At 36.7% G+C, this 16,140-nt stretch overlaps 3 protein-coding genes across 4 annotated transcripts; 2 read left to right on the forward strand and 1 right to left on the reverse strand.

Annotated features, from left to right (window-relative positions):
• LOC18613568 (outer envelope pore protein 16-4, chloroplastic) lies at positions 203-2,339 on the reverse strand. Its single transcript, XM_018113938.1, has 6 exons — positions 2,177-2,339; positions 2,034-2,085; positions 1,836-1,867; positions 1,677-1,710; positions 1,366-1,433; positions 203-753 (listed from the first exon to the last, which is right to left on the reverse strand). The coding sequence occupies exons 1-6, from the start codon at positions 2,246-2,248 to the stop codon at positions 619-621; spliced, it is 393 nt and encodes a 130-aa protein (XP_017969427.1). The 5' UTR covers positions 2,249-2,339; the 3' UTR covers positions 203-618.
• LOC18613569 (60S ribosomal protein L22-2) lies at positions 2,491-3,982 on the forward strand. 2 transcript variants are annotated; one of them, XM_007050873.2, is made up of 3 exons: positions 2,513-2,876; positions 3,084-3,113; positions 3,593-3,982. In XM_007050873.2, the coding sequence occupies exons 1-3, from the start codon at positions 2,647-2,649 to the stop codon at positions 3,735-3,737; spliced, it is 405 nt and encodes a 134-aa protein (XP_007050935.2). In that variant the 5' UTR covers positions 2,513-2,646; the 3' UTR covers positions 3,738-3,982. The 2 variants fall into 2 exon arrangements, with proteins under 2 accessions (XP_007050938.2, XP_007050935.2); XM_007050876.2 differs by lacking the exon at positions 3,084-3,113 and having other exon boundaries at positions 2,491-2,876.
• LOC18613571 lies at positions 4,679-14,747 on the forward strand. Its single transcript, XM_018118140.1, is given in 10 exon segments — positions 4,679-6,477; positions 10,540-10,616; positions 11,039-11,467; positions 11,624-11,799; positions 12,111-12,229; positions 12,311-12,471; positions 12,945-13,078; positions 13,363-13,579; positions 13,669-13,798; positions 14,246-14,747. Coding segments are annotated over 10 exon segments (3,525 nt in total). The 5' UTR covers positions 4,679-4,693; the 3' UTR covers positions 14,544-14,747.

The following is a 16,140-nucleotide window of genomic DNA, read 5'->3' on the forward strand; positions in this document are numbered from 1 at the left end:
TAGATGATAAGTGATTGCTGAACCAAAAGGCTGAATTCTATTTTCAGACGGCTGATTGATGTTGTCCAAAGAGGAACGAAATGCAGAAATGATGCTAGCAGAATGTTACGATATAGGAGATGGAAATTCAACTAGACTTAAGTTGAAGCTAGTAGTCAAGGAAACTGAAGGCAACTAAAAACAGTATTTCTGCTTTAGAAGGTTCAGTGGAATCCTTAGTTTATCATTTAAATTGAATAGAAACATGTAGCATTGACAATGATTCGTATCAGGGGCGAGATTTTGCACCCACTTACTTAAAGAAAAAAAATACAAGCATTTGACTCTGCCAATCAACTACTCACTATCAGGATATAACAAAATCCTACAAATGACTAAAAATAAGAAGCAATTCACTGTTACCGATTGCATGACTCAGCTAAGTGATCTACCAAAAACATAAAGTGTAAGTTTATTCTACAGTGAATATCAGAAATTTAGAGATTTTGGAAAACACATCTGTGGAATGTGCAGGGTCAAGGGGAAAAAAAAATCAGACAGGTGCCATAAAGATGATGGTTGGTGCAAGAAAGTCAGGATCACTTTGTTCCCCCAACTTGGAATTCCACTGCTAGATGTTCAATTTGTTCGGGAGAAATCAGCAGCAGCACTAAAGGCAGAAACAAGACAAGCCATCCCAATTACCTGTGTCCAGCTTCTTGTCCTGGCAGCAACAGCAGCCCCAGCGACAGCACCCGCAATTAAAGAGTTTGTCTGAAGTAAAAAAAAAAAAAAACGCTTGATGATCCTTGTAACCAAATCTTCAAGCTAGTTCATGCATCATAATTCCAGTATTAGGAAAATTAAGGAAACGTAGAGCTTGTTTTACTCTTTGTAGTAACTGATTGATAACTCCTCTTTATAACAGTAAACAACCAAATTTCACGTCTCTTATATATGCAACAATAAACATAGGAAAACACTATTAGGAATCTGAATCTTGTCTAGTCTCTGTTTGTCTATGCCACACGATGCATCTTTACCATAGGAAGACACTTTTAGAAAGCTCAAGTCTCAAGATATAAGCAATTAAAAGTTCAATGTACGACAAACCAAAGTGCAATATTCATATTTTCCTCACATCATGTGTAAGTAAGCTTTTCACAGGAAGCAAACCAAATACAAGATGTGCTCGGAAACTGCCTTCAACTAGCTACTATTATGGGTACTTATGTTCTCTCCCCTCTTCTCACATACATGGAAATGTTCTATGATTTCCTTCACCCATCCAGAGTTCCCTCTCCAAAATTGCCCTCCTTTCAAGGAAAAGAGATTTCCCAGATATGCACAAATAAAGGAAACTATTTCAGAAGTCCATAAACTAACCCAGTCATTCTGCCTTCGGTATCTCTGAAGCCCGCAACGAGTCATGGTAAATACACCAGCAACAAGTCCTGAATATAAATGTGAAATAGTTTAAAATCTAGCAGATGCTTCATGAAGCAGCAAAATAAGTTGGAAAGATACCCTAAAAGCGAAACCTATGTCCAATTCTTTTTATTGGCAACCAAAGTAGGATTCAGTTTGTTCTTGGAGTACCAAATTTTACTATCTAAAAACTCAGCCCAAAATCAAGTTATTCATTAATCAGTAATCAGGTCAGGTTGCCCATTAATCAGAGAGATAAGTGTAATTACCGCATTGGAAGCCGAATTTGCCAACAGACTTTGTCTGCAATTGAATTTGAGAGATTAAGCAATCGACATTGAGAAAAACACCTAGAACAGCTGATCAAATACTAAACAATGGCCAAATATGTATCATGTAATCAACCAAAGTTTGTAAATTTCCTTTACCACATATGAAGCTTGAGCGATGCCAGTTAGACCTGAACACCAAATAAACCGAAAAATTAAAATACGATTAACCTTATTAGGTGAGGCCTCAACCTTTAGGGCTTTAGCTAACCAGAATGGCGGGAACTGAATATTCCAACAACGAAAAAACAAGAATTGATAACGGCTCATTAATTTTCTTTTATTGAAAATTTTTACCTTTTTTACGACCGTCATATGGGGCTGAACAAAATCCCCAGAGTGCACCTGCCTGAAAGTAGATTTCAATTCTTCTTTGTTTGTTTGTTAGGTAATGAAAGAAAAGAAAAGAAAAAGTCGAGCCAAGCTTTAGATGTCTTTACCGTTCCGACGCGAATGACCGACTCAACGGCGAGGGAAGAGCACGGAACGACGCCGCTTAGCTCTTCCTCCATCTCTCATTTCCAAAATCAAGTTTTTCGGTTGCCAAGCACGGCACAAGCATTAGAAGTCAGGAGAAATCGCTTCCATTAAACGACGACGTTCATCAATTGTTTTTTTTCTAAGGGACTGCTCCCTCAGTTTTATTATCGCTCGGCCCACAAATTTTCATTTTATTTAAAGGAAAATAAGAAAAAAAAAAGCTATTTCCAAAACAACGTCGTTTGGAGGTCCCCAAAACCCTAGATCCACTTTAACCCTCACTCTGCTAAATGCATTTTTATATATTCAAAACGTAGAGGCAGCGAAGGTAGTCTCTGACTCTCTGCTCTTGCTTTCCTCTCTTTCTTCTCCCGATTCCTCTCCTTTGTGTTGATTTGTCTCGGTGGAAAAGCAGTTAGGTGGTGCGAAGATGAGTCGCGGAGTACCATCTGGACCCAAGGGGAAGAAGAAGGGAGCGTCGTTCACCATCGACTGCGCAAAGCCGGTGGAGGATAAGATCATGGACATCGCCTCACTGGAAAAGTTCCTCCAGGAAAGGATCAAGGTCGGTGGCAAAGCCGGTGCTCTCGGCGACTCCGTCACTCTCACCCGCGACAAAAGCAAAATCACCGTCGCCTCTGACGCCAACTTTTCTAAGCGGTACGTTTGATATTTTTCCTTATTTCGTTTTTGAATCTTTTAGTTGGAAGATGACCCATCCGCGGTTACACTTTCTGTTACGTATATCTGCATTTTTAGATCTGAAAAATAATTTTACTCTTAAGCGAAGATACTCGAACTCTTTTAATTTCATGGTTAAGGTCGATGATGACTAATTTTAAGGCTTGTTTCTCAAAACATTCGCAGTGGCCGCCTAAGAGCTTTCGCCTTCGCCAGGCTTGAGAGTTACTGCTGCTTTTATCCTTCCTTGGATGTCTGAGACCTTGATACTGTTGCCTTTTACATTTTTGTTATTGAAATTTTCCTCTTTTGAATGTGAAATGAGTTCAATTGAATCTTATTCGGAAATTGCGTTTTGTTTATTACTTGAGTAACTTTATTAGTTTTTATCTTTTGCCGCTTTTAGTGTTATGGATTGTAGGACTAGTGGAACTTTTTTAATTATAAGGTCAGTGGTGACAATTATTAAGGCTTGTTTCTCAAAACATTCGCAGTGGCCGCCTGAGAGCTTTCGCCTTCGCCAGGCTTGAGAGCTTCTGCTGCTTTTATCCTTCCTTGGATGTCTGAGACCTTCTGTCTACTTTCAGTTGCTTGTTGGAATTCCCTCTTATATAGGGGAAAGAATGATATTTTGATTGTAAAGGTTGTGTTGAGCATTAGTTTGAATTATTTTCTCTGCTGTGTTTGGTTTTTAGGTATCTTAAGTACTTGACTAAGAAGTACTTGAAGAAGCACAATGTCCGGGATTGGCTTCGGGTGATTGCTTCCAACAAGGATCGTACTGTTTATGAACTCCGCTACTTCAACATTGCTGAGAATGAGGGGGAGGAGGAAGAGTGAAGAATCAGTGCAGTATTTTCTCCGGTTACCAATTTGGTTTATTAGTTCTGAGGACCTTGTTTATCTATTTCAGGTGTCTAATCTTTGGACATGTTTGGGTTGATTTTTGACCCAAGTTTTTGTTGCCGATAGCTACATTTTTTGTTTGTGTCAGTCTATTAGATGCTATTAAAAGGATGCATATTTCTTGTTCGAGTTGATTATAAGAGCTCTTAAATGATTTTCCACCTTGGTGTTTCAAATTATCTGTGGCCTCATCGTCTCTTGTTAGCTAGCATTCACAATGCATTCTGATGGTATTGGCTGCAAATCTGTGTGTTGTATTATCTCTATGTTGACAAGCAGACATGCAATTATTTCTTTGATGATTTGGCTACGTTGAATGATGTGTTAAGTTAGGCATGGTAGAGATGTGGTAGCAAGAATGGAGCCGTGTAACCAAATTGGATAGTTATGTAGTGGGTTGTGCATATAGGTTGTGTGGTATGATGATAATTGCCAGCCAGAGACGATTTTAGTTTTTTTTGTTATGGTAAATAAGACGACTTGGCAGCCCCGCGACTATTGATTAATGACTGGTGGCGGCCCCTCGATTATTGGGAAACATCATTCCCTCTACGGGCGACAGAGGATAGAGGATATGATTAAGTAGCAAAAGGACTAGTTGAATCTTGATGCTATCCAGCACTAGCTGGGACCAATCCCTCACTGGCACAGACCTATCACATAAGCTAATTCAGTTCGCCATTCTGTCTAGGTTAATCATTGAATCAATATGAGGGAATGTGATTTTTGAAGGTGCTATGTGGTTAATTTTTCCAATTAGTCTTGTCTTATTGAAATTTGTTAGGGTTGTAGGTGTCTTGATGAATGAAATTGTAGTAAATCATGAGATAAGTCAGCTGTACCAGCACTAATATATTTTTTTAATACAAGCATAAACACATTTTAGGATAATGATTGAAATTAAATCAAAACTTACGGTTGCTTTTTTAAGAGGCTACTACATAAAGCTAGCAAAATCCTAGCAAGCAATGCGAGCTTCTGCAAGGCACATCTCCCCCACTCATCCAACTCTTCATTTTGCACACGCGACCCTTGAATCCTTCATCTGGAACACCCTCATACGAGGCAATGCTCAGGCTACAGCTAGACCCACGTTCCCCACAATCTCCATCTACATTCGTATGCGCTTCCATGGCGTTTCACCTGATTTCCATACTTTCCCATTCCTCCTGCAATCATTCAATTCCTCATTTCACCTTCTCTCAGGTAAACAAATCCATGCCCAAACTATCCTCTTCGGCCTCGTCCAAGACCCATTTGTCCAAACGTCACTCATCAACATGTACTCATCTTGTGGCGACTTAATTGTTTCCCGTCAAGCTTTCGACGAGATCACCCAACCTGACGTAGCGTCTTGGAATTCAATTATTCATGCCTATGTTAAAGTGGGGTTGATCGATTTAGCACGGGGTTTATTCGATAAAATGCCGGAGAGAAATGTGAGATCTTGGAGTAGCTTGATAAATGGGTTTGTGAGGTGTGGGAAATATAAGGAAGCGCTTGCTTTGTTCCGTGAAATGCAAATGTTGGCAGTTAACGATGTTAGGCCAAATGAATTTACAATGTCTGCTGTACTTTCTGCTTGTGGGCGTTTGGGTGCTCTGGAGCATGGGAAATGGGCTCATGCTTACATTGACAAATGTGGGATAAAAATTGATGTTGTCTTGGGAACTTCTTTGATAGACATGTACGGAAAATGTGGGAGTATTGAAAAGGCGAGGGATGTGTTTAGTAATTTAGGTCCTGATAAAGATGTGCTGGCTTGGAGTGCTATGATTTCTGGCCTGGCTATGCATGGCCATGGTGATGAATGCCTTAAATTGTTTTCGGAGATGATAAAACGACAGGTGAGGCCGAATGCTGTAACATTTTTGGGTGTACTTTGTGCTTGTGTACATGGAGGTTTGGTGAACGACGGAAAGGAGTATTTTCGGAGGATGAGCAAGGAGTTTGGTATCATTCCTTCGATACAGCACTTCGGTGCCATGGTTGACCTTTATGGAAGAGCTGGTCTCATTGATGAAGCATGGAATGTGGTTAAATCTATGCCTATGGAGCCTGATGTGCTCGTATGGGGGTCCCTGTTGAGTGGATCCAGGATGTGTGGGAACATTGAAACATGCGAGGTTGCACTCAGGAAGTTAATTGAGTTAGATCCCACAAATAGTGGTGCATATGTGCTCCTTTCAAATGTGTACGCAAAGACGGGCAGATGGACAGAAGTAAGGCGTGTGAGAGACGTCATGGAGGGTAGGGGGATTAAGAAGGTTCCTGGATGTAGTTTGGTTGAGATGGGAGGTGTCCTCCACGAGTTTTTTGTGGGAGATGATTCTCTTCCAGAGAGCAGAGAGATATACATGATGCTTGATGAGATTATGAAGAGATTGAAGTTGGAGGGTTATGTGGGAAACACCAAGGAGGTTTTGCTTGATTTGGATGAGGAAGGAAAGGAGTTGGCACTATCCCTTCATAGTGAAAAGATAGCTATTGCCTTTTGCTTCTTAAAGACAAGTCCAGGTATTCCTATTCGCATCATCAAGAACCTTAGGATATGTCTTGATTGTCATGTTGCAATAAAAATGATATCTAAGGTGTTTGCCCGAGAGATTGTTATTAGAGACTGCAATAGGTTTCACCATTTTAGAGAGGGAGCATGTTCTTGTGAAGATTACTGGTAAGCTGCCCACTGTTGTTGGCTAACCAAAATCTTTCTTAAGCCAATTGCTTCGTCTGGCACAAAAGTTAGCATGAGGAAACCTTGGAGGCTTGAGGACTGAAATTTTGCATTAGACTTCCTCATGGCGCACGATTGTTATGGATATGAAATCTACGGGCTTACGCAAGGAGGTAAGTCCGATCATATTTTCATCCTTGTATAATTTTTGTTCCGGCTTTAATATCTGAATTAAATATACAAAAATCATTGGCATCTTACATGATCAAGTTTTAAAGAAGATTTGCATGACAAAAGGCAATCAGATCTGCAGCGGCAGATGAACAAAATGGGTTCCATCTTTAAATTAAGTAACCACATCAATATCAAATATTGACTCCCCTAATTTTTAAGCATAATTTCACGTGGGTTTATTAGTATCCGAAATGGACAATCTGTCTCCAAAACATATCTTTCGTTAGACACAGAAGTTTTGTTATCAGTTTCCGTTTATTTGATGAATTTTAGGATAACTCTATCTTTCCTTCAGTGTTCTTGTTGAAATTAAGAAATCCCCCAAACCGGAAGGTAAAAATCCAAAATTTTTGTTGAAATGCTCTAAATTTCTTGCTGATTTTTGGCACCTCACAAAAGAAGAAATGATTAAACTAATTGAGGAAAAAGATTATTTCAAAAACCATAGACGATAAGCTAAAACTCTAGAGTTGTTGTTAAAATGCTGAAGATTTCTTCTTATTTTTGACACTCTACAAAAGAAGAAATGATGAAAGTAATGGAGGAGAAAAATCATTTCAAGAACCAGAGATGGCTTCTACCCTTCAAGGTTTTGTTGTTTGTAATCTTGCTAGACAACTTTTATTTCAAGAACCATAAATGGATGTCATGGAAGAGTTAGTGGGTGTGGTAACTCAAAAAAACAAAAACTGCAAAATAATCTCTAACTCTTTCATAACATCCATTTATGGTTCTTGAATTGATTCAAAGTAGGGGCGAAATGTGGGAGGAAAGGAAGAGAAAATGAAGGTTAAAGGGCTTTTCGAATGTTGTTTGATAAAATGCTCCAAAGAGATGGGATGGATTGAAAAAATAGGAAGAATCCGATGCTGTTAAATATCATTTTGTTTTATAAAAGTTGTTGGAAGTTATTGAAATATTGAATGCAAAAGTTATTGTAAATTGTTGAAATATTGAATGGATATAAAGATAGCAAAGCATTTCAATATCTTGAGTTTTTTGTCTTATGATGTTAATTGTCTTGAATTAATCAAAATAAACTTGAACATAACAAGTGATATAAGAGTTAACGCAAAGGCTTTTTTTACAAATAAGTTATATAATCTTTGCATTGATTTTCAATATATATCTTATACAATAATCGTATCAGGTCTCTTGTGCATATAAGGACAATTATTTTCTCTAAATCTTTGTGCACATAAAGACCACAAGCTTTACAAAATTAAGCTTACAAAAGAATTTGGACCACTACCAATGGGTCCAACATCAAAGTCAAGTATCTATTCTTAATTTTCAAATAATGGCTAACAAAAAAAGACAAAAAGTTACAAAGCATTCATTCTTAATTGACTTTCCCTCCATCCATCTAAATACCACAAAAAACTTCAGAACATTATATGAGATTAACATTTACATATCAACAACATGAAAGACACTTGTTTATGTCCCTTTAGCACCATCAGAATTCATTACCAAGGTAGGGATAGCAGAGGCAATAAGGGCAACAAAGCCAGCAAATGGAGGCCTTCTTGCATCACCATGGGTAGGGATAGATCTAGGACCATCATGAGCACCACGACCAAGTCTTTAAGCAACAATAGCAACAGGTCTTCTTTGCACATTAGTAAGTCGTTTTGAAGTTCTTGATGCAACAGCTTTTAATGAAGACCTAGTAGTAGCTCTTGATGAAAACCGAAGCAAGGTATTTTATTATAATTTAAAACGTAAAAAATGTATTAGATGTATTAAATTGCATATTTAATGTAATATATTAAATTCTACGATTAATGTATATTACCTTTCTATTTAGTTGCACGAGAATTTTAGGACAAGTCTTTCTATTATGACCAAGTGAGGAGTATAAGGTGCATCTAATAGTGCTATTCCTTCTAGCATTGCCATGTTCAATTGGCTTTTCTTGGAGTTCCTTTCTTTTGTCTTTCTTGGGCCTGCCAGGCATATGATGGAGTAGTGGAGGCTCCACTAGATCTATCTACCCTCTTAACTCAGCCATGGTGATGTCAAATATGGGGTGAATGTACTTATTGTTTACCAACATGAACTTCTCCTTAGAGTAGTAATTGTCACAATATTGCTGTAACGTACCTCCGATGTGACCTATGCAGGCTGTTGTATGCTTGCAAGGAATACCTAAAATGCAATCAAACTCAAGTTAATAAACCCTGGAATATGCAATCAATTAGTGTATACATGAAATATGTTGAGACATCCTTACTTGCAATATTTCAAACACCATATGGACAAATTACCCTACTCATCCCCAAGCTGACAACATGTGTCTTGCCACCTTGAAACATAATAAACTCAAAATCCAAGGTAGGCATAACCTTACAAAACTTGCCACTGTACTTGGCAAAAACCAACTTTTTCTTAATTTTGGGTGTAATTTGCCCTTCCCATGTGCAAGCCTTCTTATATTGATTATAAAACCCCTTCATTATCTTGACTTTGATTTCTTCAAACAAAACCAAAATGAGTTTACTCTTCACAAGCCTAATCTAGTGGTTGAAACTCTCGGCCATGTTGTTGGTCACATGGTCACTCTTCACATTTTGGTCAAAAGTGTGTCTTACCCACAATGTGAGTAGTTTTTCCATCAATCAATTGTATGCCTCTACATTTTCAACTTTAATCTTCATCACGACTTCATTCTAATCCCATTGATTGTATGCTTTTACAGCTTTTCAGAAGTTCACCGTCATATCCAATCCCAAAAACCTTTGTCTAAAATTGTTGTAAACGTGCCTAACACACTTTCTTTGAGTAGCATAGGACATTATCTCTGTGATTATATTATCTATGTCTTGCTGTATAAGAATAAGTAACAATTAATAAGTAATTAAAATTAACTAATTAAATGTAAAATAATAGTAAGCGTTTAGGGTTTACCTTTTGCTCATTATTCATCACTGTTAATGGTTTGTTAAAGTCTCCAATGGCAGTATTAATCAAGTTCAAAAACCAAGGTCATGAGTCACCATTCACCATTCCCATCAATGGCAATAGCAAACAATAAGGCCCCTCCATATGGCTCTTTGAGGTGGCAACCATTAACCGCAATAAAAAGTCTACACCCTTATTAAAGCTTTTCTTTAAAATATTAAAAGATTAAAAAAACTTTTTGAAAGTTGGGTATATGCTCAACCCAGACCTCCATAACTGCACGATGGCTATGCTCTCAAGATTTGTATCCTTCACCATCGAGGCTTACAGGTGCATGATAGAGATTTACCCCAAGTGGCCAAGTGCTTGATAGAGATTTACATTAATAAATCGTTTTATATAGGGAAATATCTTGCATCCGCAGTTAAGTACGCCAGATTACTTAATTATCACGTGACTCTTCCGACTTACCAATTGCTAAACCCTTAGTATATCATAATAATATACTCTAATAATACAATTTCGGTCCCCATCAATTTGAACATGAAAATATTGCGTCTATAATAAAAGAATTTTTAAGCACAAATAATGATGTTTTTTAATCCGCGAAAGCAAAAAACAGGACATCCCACCACGTGATTTGTCGTTTTTGATCTGAGTACAAAAATGGAACACCCTTCTTAATTGTTGACTACAAATCGTAAACGGAAACAAAAGGGCCACAGTTGTTTCTTTTCCCGTGAAAAATCATTAAAAGTCCAACCAAGGAAGTACCGATTTCAAACTGGAAAGCAAATACACAGAGGCCATGCACGTTTGCGGATGTCTTCAGTAAAAATTTCTCAACTCTCAACCACATTTTCTAAAACTCCCTACGCCCTCCGGTCTTTATTTCTAACTTTTTGTTTTATTCCTTCACTGAAGTTGGAAGCATCACCAGCCGTCGCCGGGGCTCCGCCTTTGTCGGTGGAGAGCTCGGGCGATCCTACGTGTCTTTACTGGTAAGCTCTAACTGCATCTATCTTACGAATTCTGATTCATCTTTTTCAAATCTTTGAGCTTTTTCTTTTGGACGGAACTCGTGGCCGTGATTGGTTCTTCTGACTTTCCAGATTTATACTAATATAAGTTTGGATTTTGATTTCTTTATGTCGGTTGCTTTTTTTTGGAATGTTCTTTCAGTTTTAATCTAGCTTTGATTCTCGTTTCTTTGATTTAGGAATTTGGGTTTGCTTTTTGTCAGAGTCATATTTGTATGGAAAGAAGTTTTAGTGAGCTTTCTGGTCTAAGTGGTTTGTGGAATTGGATTACATGTTTTCTTTCTGCTTTTCTGTTTAATGTTTTACATATGTTTAGTATTCAGTAGTTCAAATTTATGATTTAACTTTTTTAATCATCAGTCATGTTGTGGTGAGCAGATGCTGATGTTTGAACAGTGAAGGGAGGCTGATTAAAATGGTCTTAGTACGTAAGCAAGCTGCTGATGACAGCATGTTGGGGATTTCCAGTATTTTGGAAGATGAAAAATGTGAAAGTTTTTTGCTTTTTTATGGTGAAACTCTGCTTGGGAATGGGTTACGAGCCTTCCTGTATTTTCTTGGCCTTGCTTATTGCTTCATTGGGTTGTCAGCCATAACTGCTCGTTTCTTCCGATCAATGGAGAATGTTGTGAAACACACACGTACAGTTGTAGAGATAGATCCTGTCACTAATACTGAAATTTATAGACAAGAAAAGGTGTGGAATTATACTATTGCAGACATTACTTTGCTTGCCTTTGGGACTAGCTTCCCTCAAATATCTTTAGCTACTATTGATGCCATTCGAAACATTGGGGATCTGTATGCTGGAGGTTTGTTCTGTCAAATGCTCTTTTTTTCTTTTCAATAATTAGAAAATATTTCACAATTGGATATAGGCATTCTTGCTTATCTTACTGAACCACATGAATGGAGATTATTTCTCATTTACCTGTCATTGATATCAGTCAGCGTACTTTGATTTACAGGTTTAGGTCCAGGAACTCTTGTTGGTTCGGCTGCATTCGACCTTTTCCCCATCCATGCTGTCTGTGTTGTAGTTCCAAAAGCTGGAGAGTTGAAAAAAATATCTGATATAGGTGTTTGGCTAGTGGAGCTCTTTTGGTCCTTTTGGGCTTATGCTTGGCTGTACATAATTTTAGAGGTAACTTCAAGTAACTTCTCAGGTAAAGCTTCATGATTTGTATTTCATAGGGATATTTATGCTGTTAGCTGAACATCTTTACCCAAGTTATAGTGAGAAGACTTCTCATACAGCCTTTTTACTCTTGAGTTCTTTGATTTTAAATGAAGATGTTTAATAAATTTGCTTTCATTTCGCATAAATTGTGTTTACTTCACTATTGCATTGTATGGAATTAACATTTAAATGCATTATTGATGCATGACTTATTACGATTATGGCTCACATCTATGTAGAACTTGGTCATGGATAGGTTTTAATTCATGTTGTAGGTATGGACACCAAAAGTGGTTACGCTTTGGGAGGCCTTATTGACAGTACTGATGTACGGACTACTGCTGACTCATGCATATGCTCAAGACAAACGTTGGCCTTATATATCTCTGCCCATGTATGCTCTTCTTCTTCTCTTTGTCCCCTTATCAAGGTTTCTTACACTGTAATGCTTCTGATTTCTTCTGTACCTTTGAAGAGAGAGAACTGAGAGGCCTGAGGACTGGGTGCCAGCAGAGGTTGCCTCAGTTAAACATGAGGGTGATGCCTGTGATGGATACTCTGAGATACTTCCAGTTGAAGAAAATGAAGGGAAGGACACTGTTGATATCTTTTCCTTTCATTCAGAAATTGGGGCAGGTATCATTTTCGTCTACTCTTGTTGACATTTTAATTTTATTAAGGTCACTGGTAATTCATTGACTATGATCTCCCTAGCATTCTTTCAGTGAGAAACGTAATGTGAAGTGGAACCATATCTACAACATTAATATTACTTATCATGAAGGAGCTATGACTTGCTTAAGTGGATAGCTCATCAAAAGTATTATTCAGAATGACATGCATTCTTTTCAGTACTATAATTGATGACATATGGAATTATAGAATGATGAAGTCATAGGGGAGACATGGAAATAGAAGTTTCTGGTTGGACTTTAGTGTATACATGTTTTAGGCTACTTTATGTAATTCAAATTAATTAGTCTTTCCTTATCTAATGAGTACCAGGGTTAGGAGGTAAGCTATAAGTATTTGTGTTAATTTTGAGTTTCAGTAGGTTAAGTTGGTGGATGGATTAATCAGTACTAATACCAAAAAGGTCAATCATGCAGGCTCTTCTTATCAAAAGGTGTCCACAATCGAAGATTTAGTCGAAACCTCGACTAGACCCTTTCAGAAGGAGATCGATTTAGAAGATCCTCATGTGCTTGAACTTTGGAAAACACAATTCCTGGATGCACTCACAGTATGTATTTTATAAAGTAACATAGAATCCTTTTTAGTTCTTATGTGATAATTTAAGTTCTACCATTGTTTGAATTTGTACTTCAAAATTTCTTGCAGCTTATGCTAGGTATAGTTGTATGCTTTACTTTTTCTTTAATTCAACTGTTTTTCCATCATGTGGCCTTGTGGTTATAACTGAACCTCCACTGGGATATAATTTCATTAAACTTGTGCCTCTCCCCCTTATCTAAGCATAGCAATAAACCAATAAACGTGGTGAATAATATCTAGTTCCTTAAACAGTTGGAAAGCCCTGAATCAAGAAAACTGAACAACATCCATCTTCGGCTAGCAAGTATTGTTTGGCAGTCACTACTTGCACCCTGGAGAGTTCTGTTTGCCATTGTGCCTCCTTATCAAATTGCTCATGGATGGATTGCCTTCATTTGCTCTCTACTTTTCATCAGTGGGATAGCTTACATTGTAACAGAGCTGACGGATCTTATAAGCTGTGTCACAGGTTTTTCTTCCTTGCCAAAAAAGATTTGCACCGTTGTGCATGCCATATTTTGTGAATTTTTCATTTTCTTATTCCATATTTTGTTTCAGGGATAAATGCTTATGTCATAGCGTTTACAGCATTAGCTGCTGGCACTTCATGGCCAGATTTAGTAGCAAGTAAGATTGCTGCTGAACGTCAGATAACAGCTGACTCTGCTATAGCAAACATTACTTGCAGGTATATCTCATACAATCTTATCTTTTAACTCTAGGTCATGATCTAGAGGTCTAAATCTTTCTGCGAGTAGTTTCCTATAATAACATAATTGATTTAGTTTCCTAAGAAGCTGTTACCATGAGACTTTTTAATTTCACACTATGATTTAGTACATATCCTATAATGACATAACTTAGTTGATTTAGGTGTCAAACTATGATTCTTCCCTATGCCAAAATTAAGAGCAACAAACCTCCCTATGCCTGAATTAAGAGCAACGAAGTTGCCTTCATGTCTTACTCTAAGAATTAAGACTTAAGAGCAATTAGAATGGCTCCACCACTTTTGTGTAAAGGTAAACTATTGGGTTGCTTGATGTGGTGACTAGTTATTGGATAAATAATATGTCTCACATTCTAGGCTTGTGGAAAACTCTCCGCTTATATTTTGTTGTTTATCCTTTTGCAGCAATTCAGTGAATATTTATGTGGGCATTGGCATTCCGTGGCTGATTGATACTGCATACAATTTCATAGCATATAGAGAACCATTGCGGATACAAAATGCAGGGGGACTCAGCTTCTCTCTGCTTGTATTCTTCTCCACCTCTGTAGGCTGTATTTTGGTATTGGTGATTAGGCGCCTGACACTGGGGGCGGAGCTCGGAGGCCCTAGGATTTGGGCCTGGGTTACCAGTGTATTCTTCATGTTGCTTTGGATTATATTTGTGGTCCTCTCTTCCCTTCGAGTTTCTGGCATCATATGAGAATGAGTATATTCTTTTGCACCAAAAAGACGGTATTTTCTTTTCATTCTTTTGACCAACTTCTTAGAAGTTTGTTCCCCTCTCAGTGCCCATATATATCTATAACTATATTTAAAGGAAACCGTTTTTGGGCTTTTTTGCTTGACACTTGACAATGTAAAGTGCTCCACACTTTACAATTTAAAGGAAGTAGGTGTTGGGGAAGTGTGCATTGCTTTCAATTGGTCCCTGCCATGCATATAAAGTTTAAAAACCTCACTCCAAATGTCTGTCTTTGAAAAGTAATGTTTCTCATGAGAAAATTTATAACTATATCTAAAGGAAGCCTCAAAAATATTGCCTGAAAGAGGAAATCAATTATAAAGTCTAAATTCAAGAGTCAATTATTTTATGAGAGGTTTAACGGTTAATTACTCTGCTAATTTTATTTTATAAATTTATTAATAATACAAAAGAAAAATTCTTGATAACCAAATAAATAAAAATCAAGTAAATCCAAAATATGAGTTCACTTATCTGTCAATATTTTTTTTTATAATAGTCATATAAAGGTACACGAATCTCATAAAATTTTCAAAATTAGTGTTTATAAAGTTTTTTACTTCATTCAACAGTTAAAAAATATATTTCTTCCTAAACACACATAAAATTTGACATTATTGAAATATCCCATTTTAAGTCTATTTTATCATCGAAAGTTTATGGACATAAACTAGAGAAATCACTAAATCAACTTGATTATGAAAAAAATAAATAAAACACTTGCATGCATTTTAGATCACTAAATCAACTTGATTATGAAAAAAAAAAAGAAGCACTTACATGCATGTGAACGCCTTATTTAAGCTAATAAATAATCTCACGCAAGCTTTTTACATTGAAAATTACGAATAATAAAAAAGGTTTGTTACATTTAAAGGAAGTCTCAAAGAACTTTTGCTTTGACACTTACAAATTTTTAATTTGACATGTGGTTGTTGGGAGGTAGGCTTGAGGTTTAATGAGATTGGTTTGTAGTTGGGTTTTTGAGCATAAACATGAGGTCTAATTGGATTTTTTTTCTGCTTAAAATTGATATCTTAGATTTTTCTTTGACATATTTATAAAAATAATTTTTTTATTCTATTATTTATTACTCGCATATCATTTTTCAGTGTTAAATGTAACTAACGTAAAGAATTGCATATCAACTAACAAAGATAGAATTGGGTTTTCAGAGAGATTGAATTATTACCTATTCTCTTTTTCAATGTTAAATGTAAGTAATAAGAGTGGTACAGATCAACTAGCTAAAAATAAAATTTTAAAAGAGATTAAGTTACTACAGTAAGTTTGAAAAATTTTATTTAAAACTTTGTTTTATCATAATACTGTTTATAAGTGTGCTTTTGTATGAAAACAGCACCACAAATACTACAATAATGACTACAATAACAACAAATGATGACTAAAACAACAATAGTTATATGTTTTACAAAATATTATAATATTTTGTGCATGTTAACGCACATCAACAAGTAAATATAACAATATATTACCATTGCATATCTAAAAAAAAATTTATCATCTCCAATACATCACACGAGCAATAGATTAG

This window comes from Theobroma cacao, chromosome 1 (genome assembly GCF_000208745.1).
Source record: "Theobroma cacao cultivar B97-61/B2 chromosome 1, Criollo_cocoa_genome_V2, whole genome shotgun sequence".
Classification (NCBI taxonomy): Eukaryota; Viridiplantae; Streptophyta; class Magnoliopsida; order Malvales; family Malvaceae; genus Theobroma; species Theobroma cacao.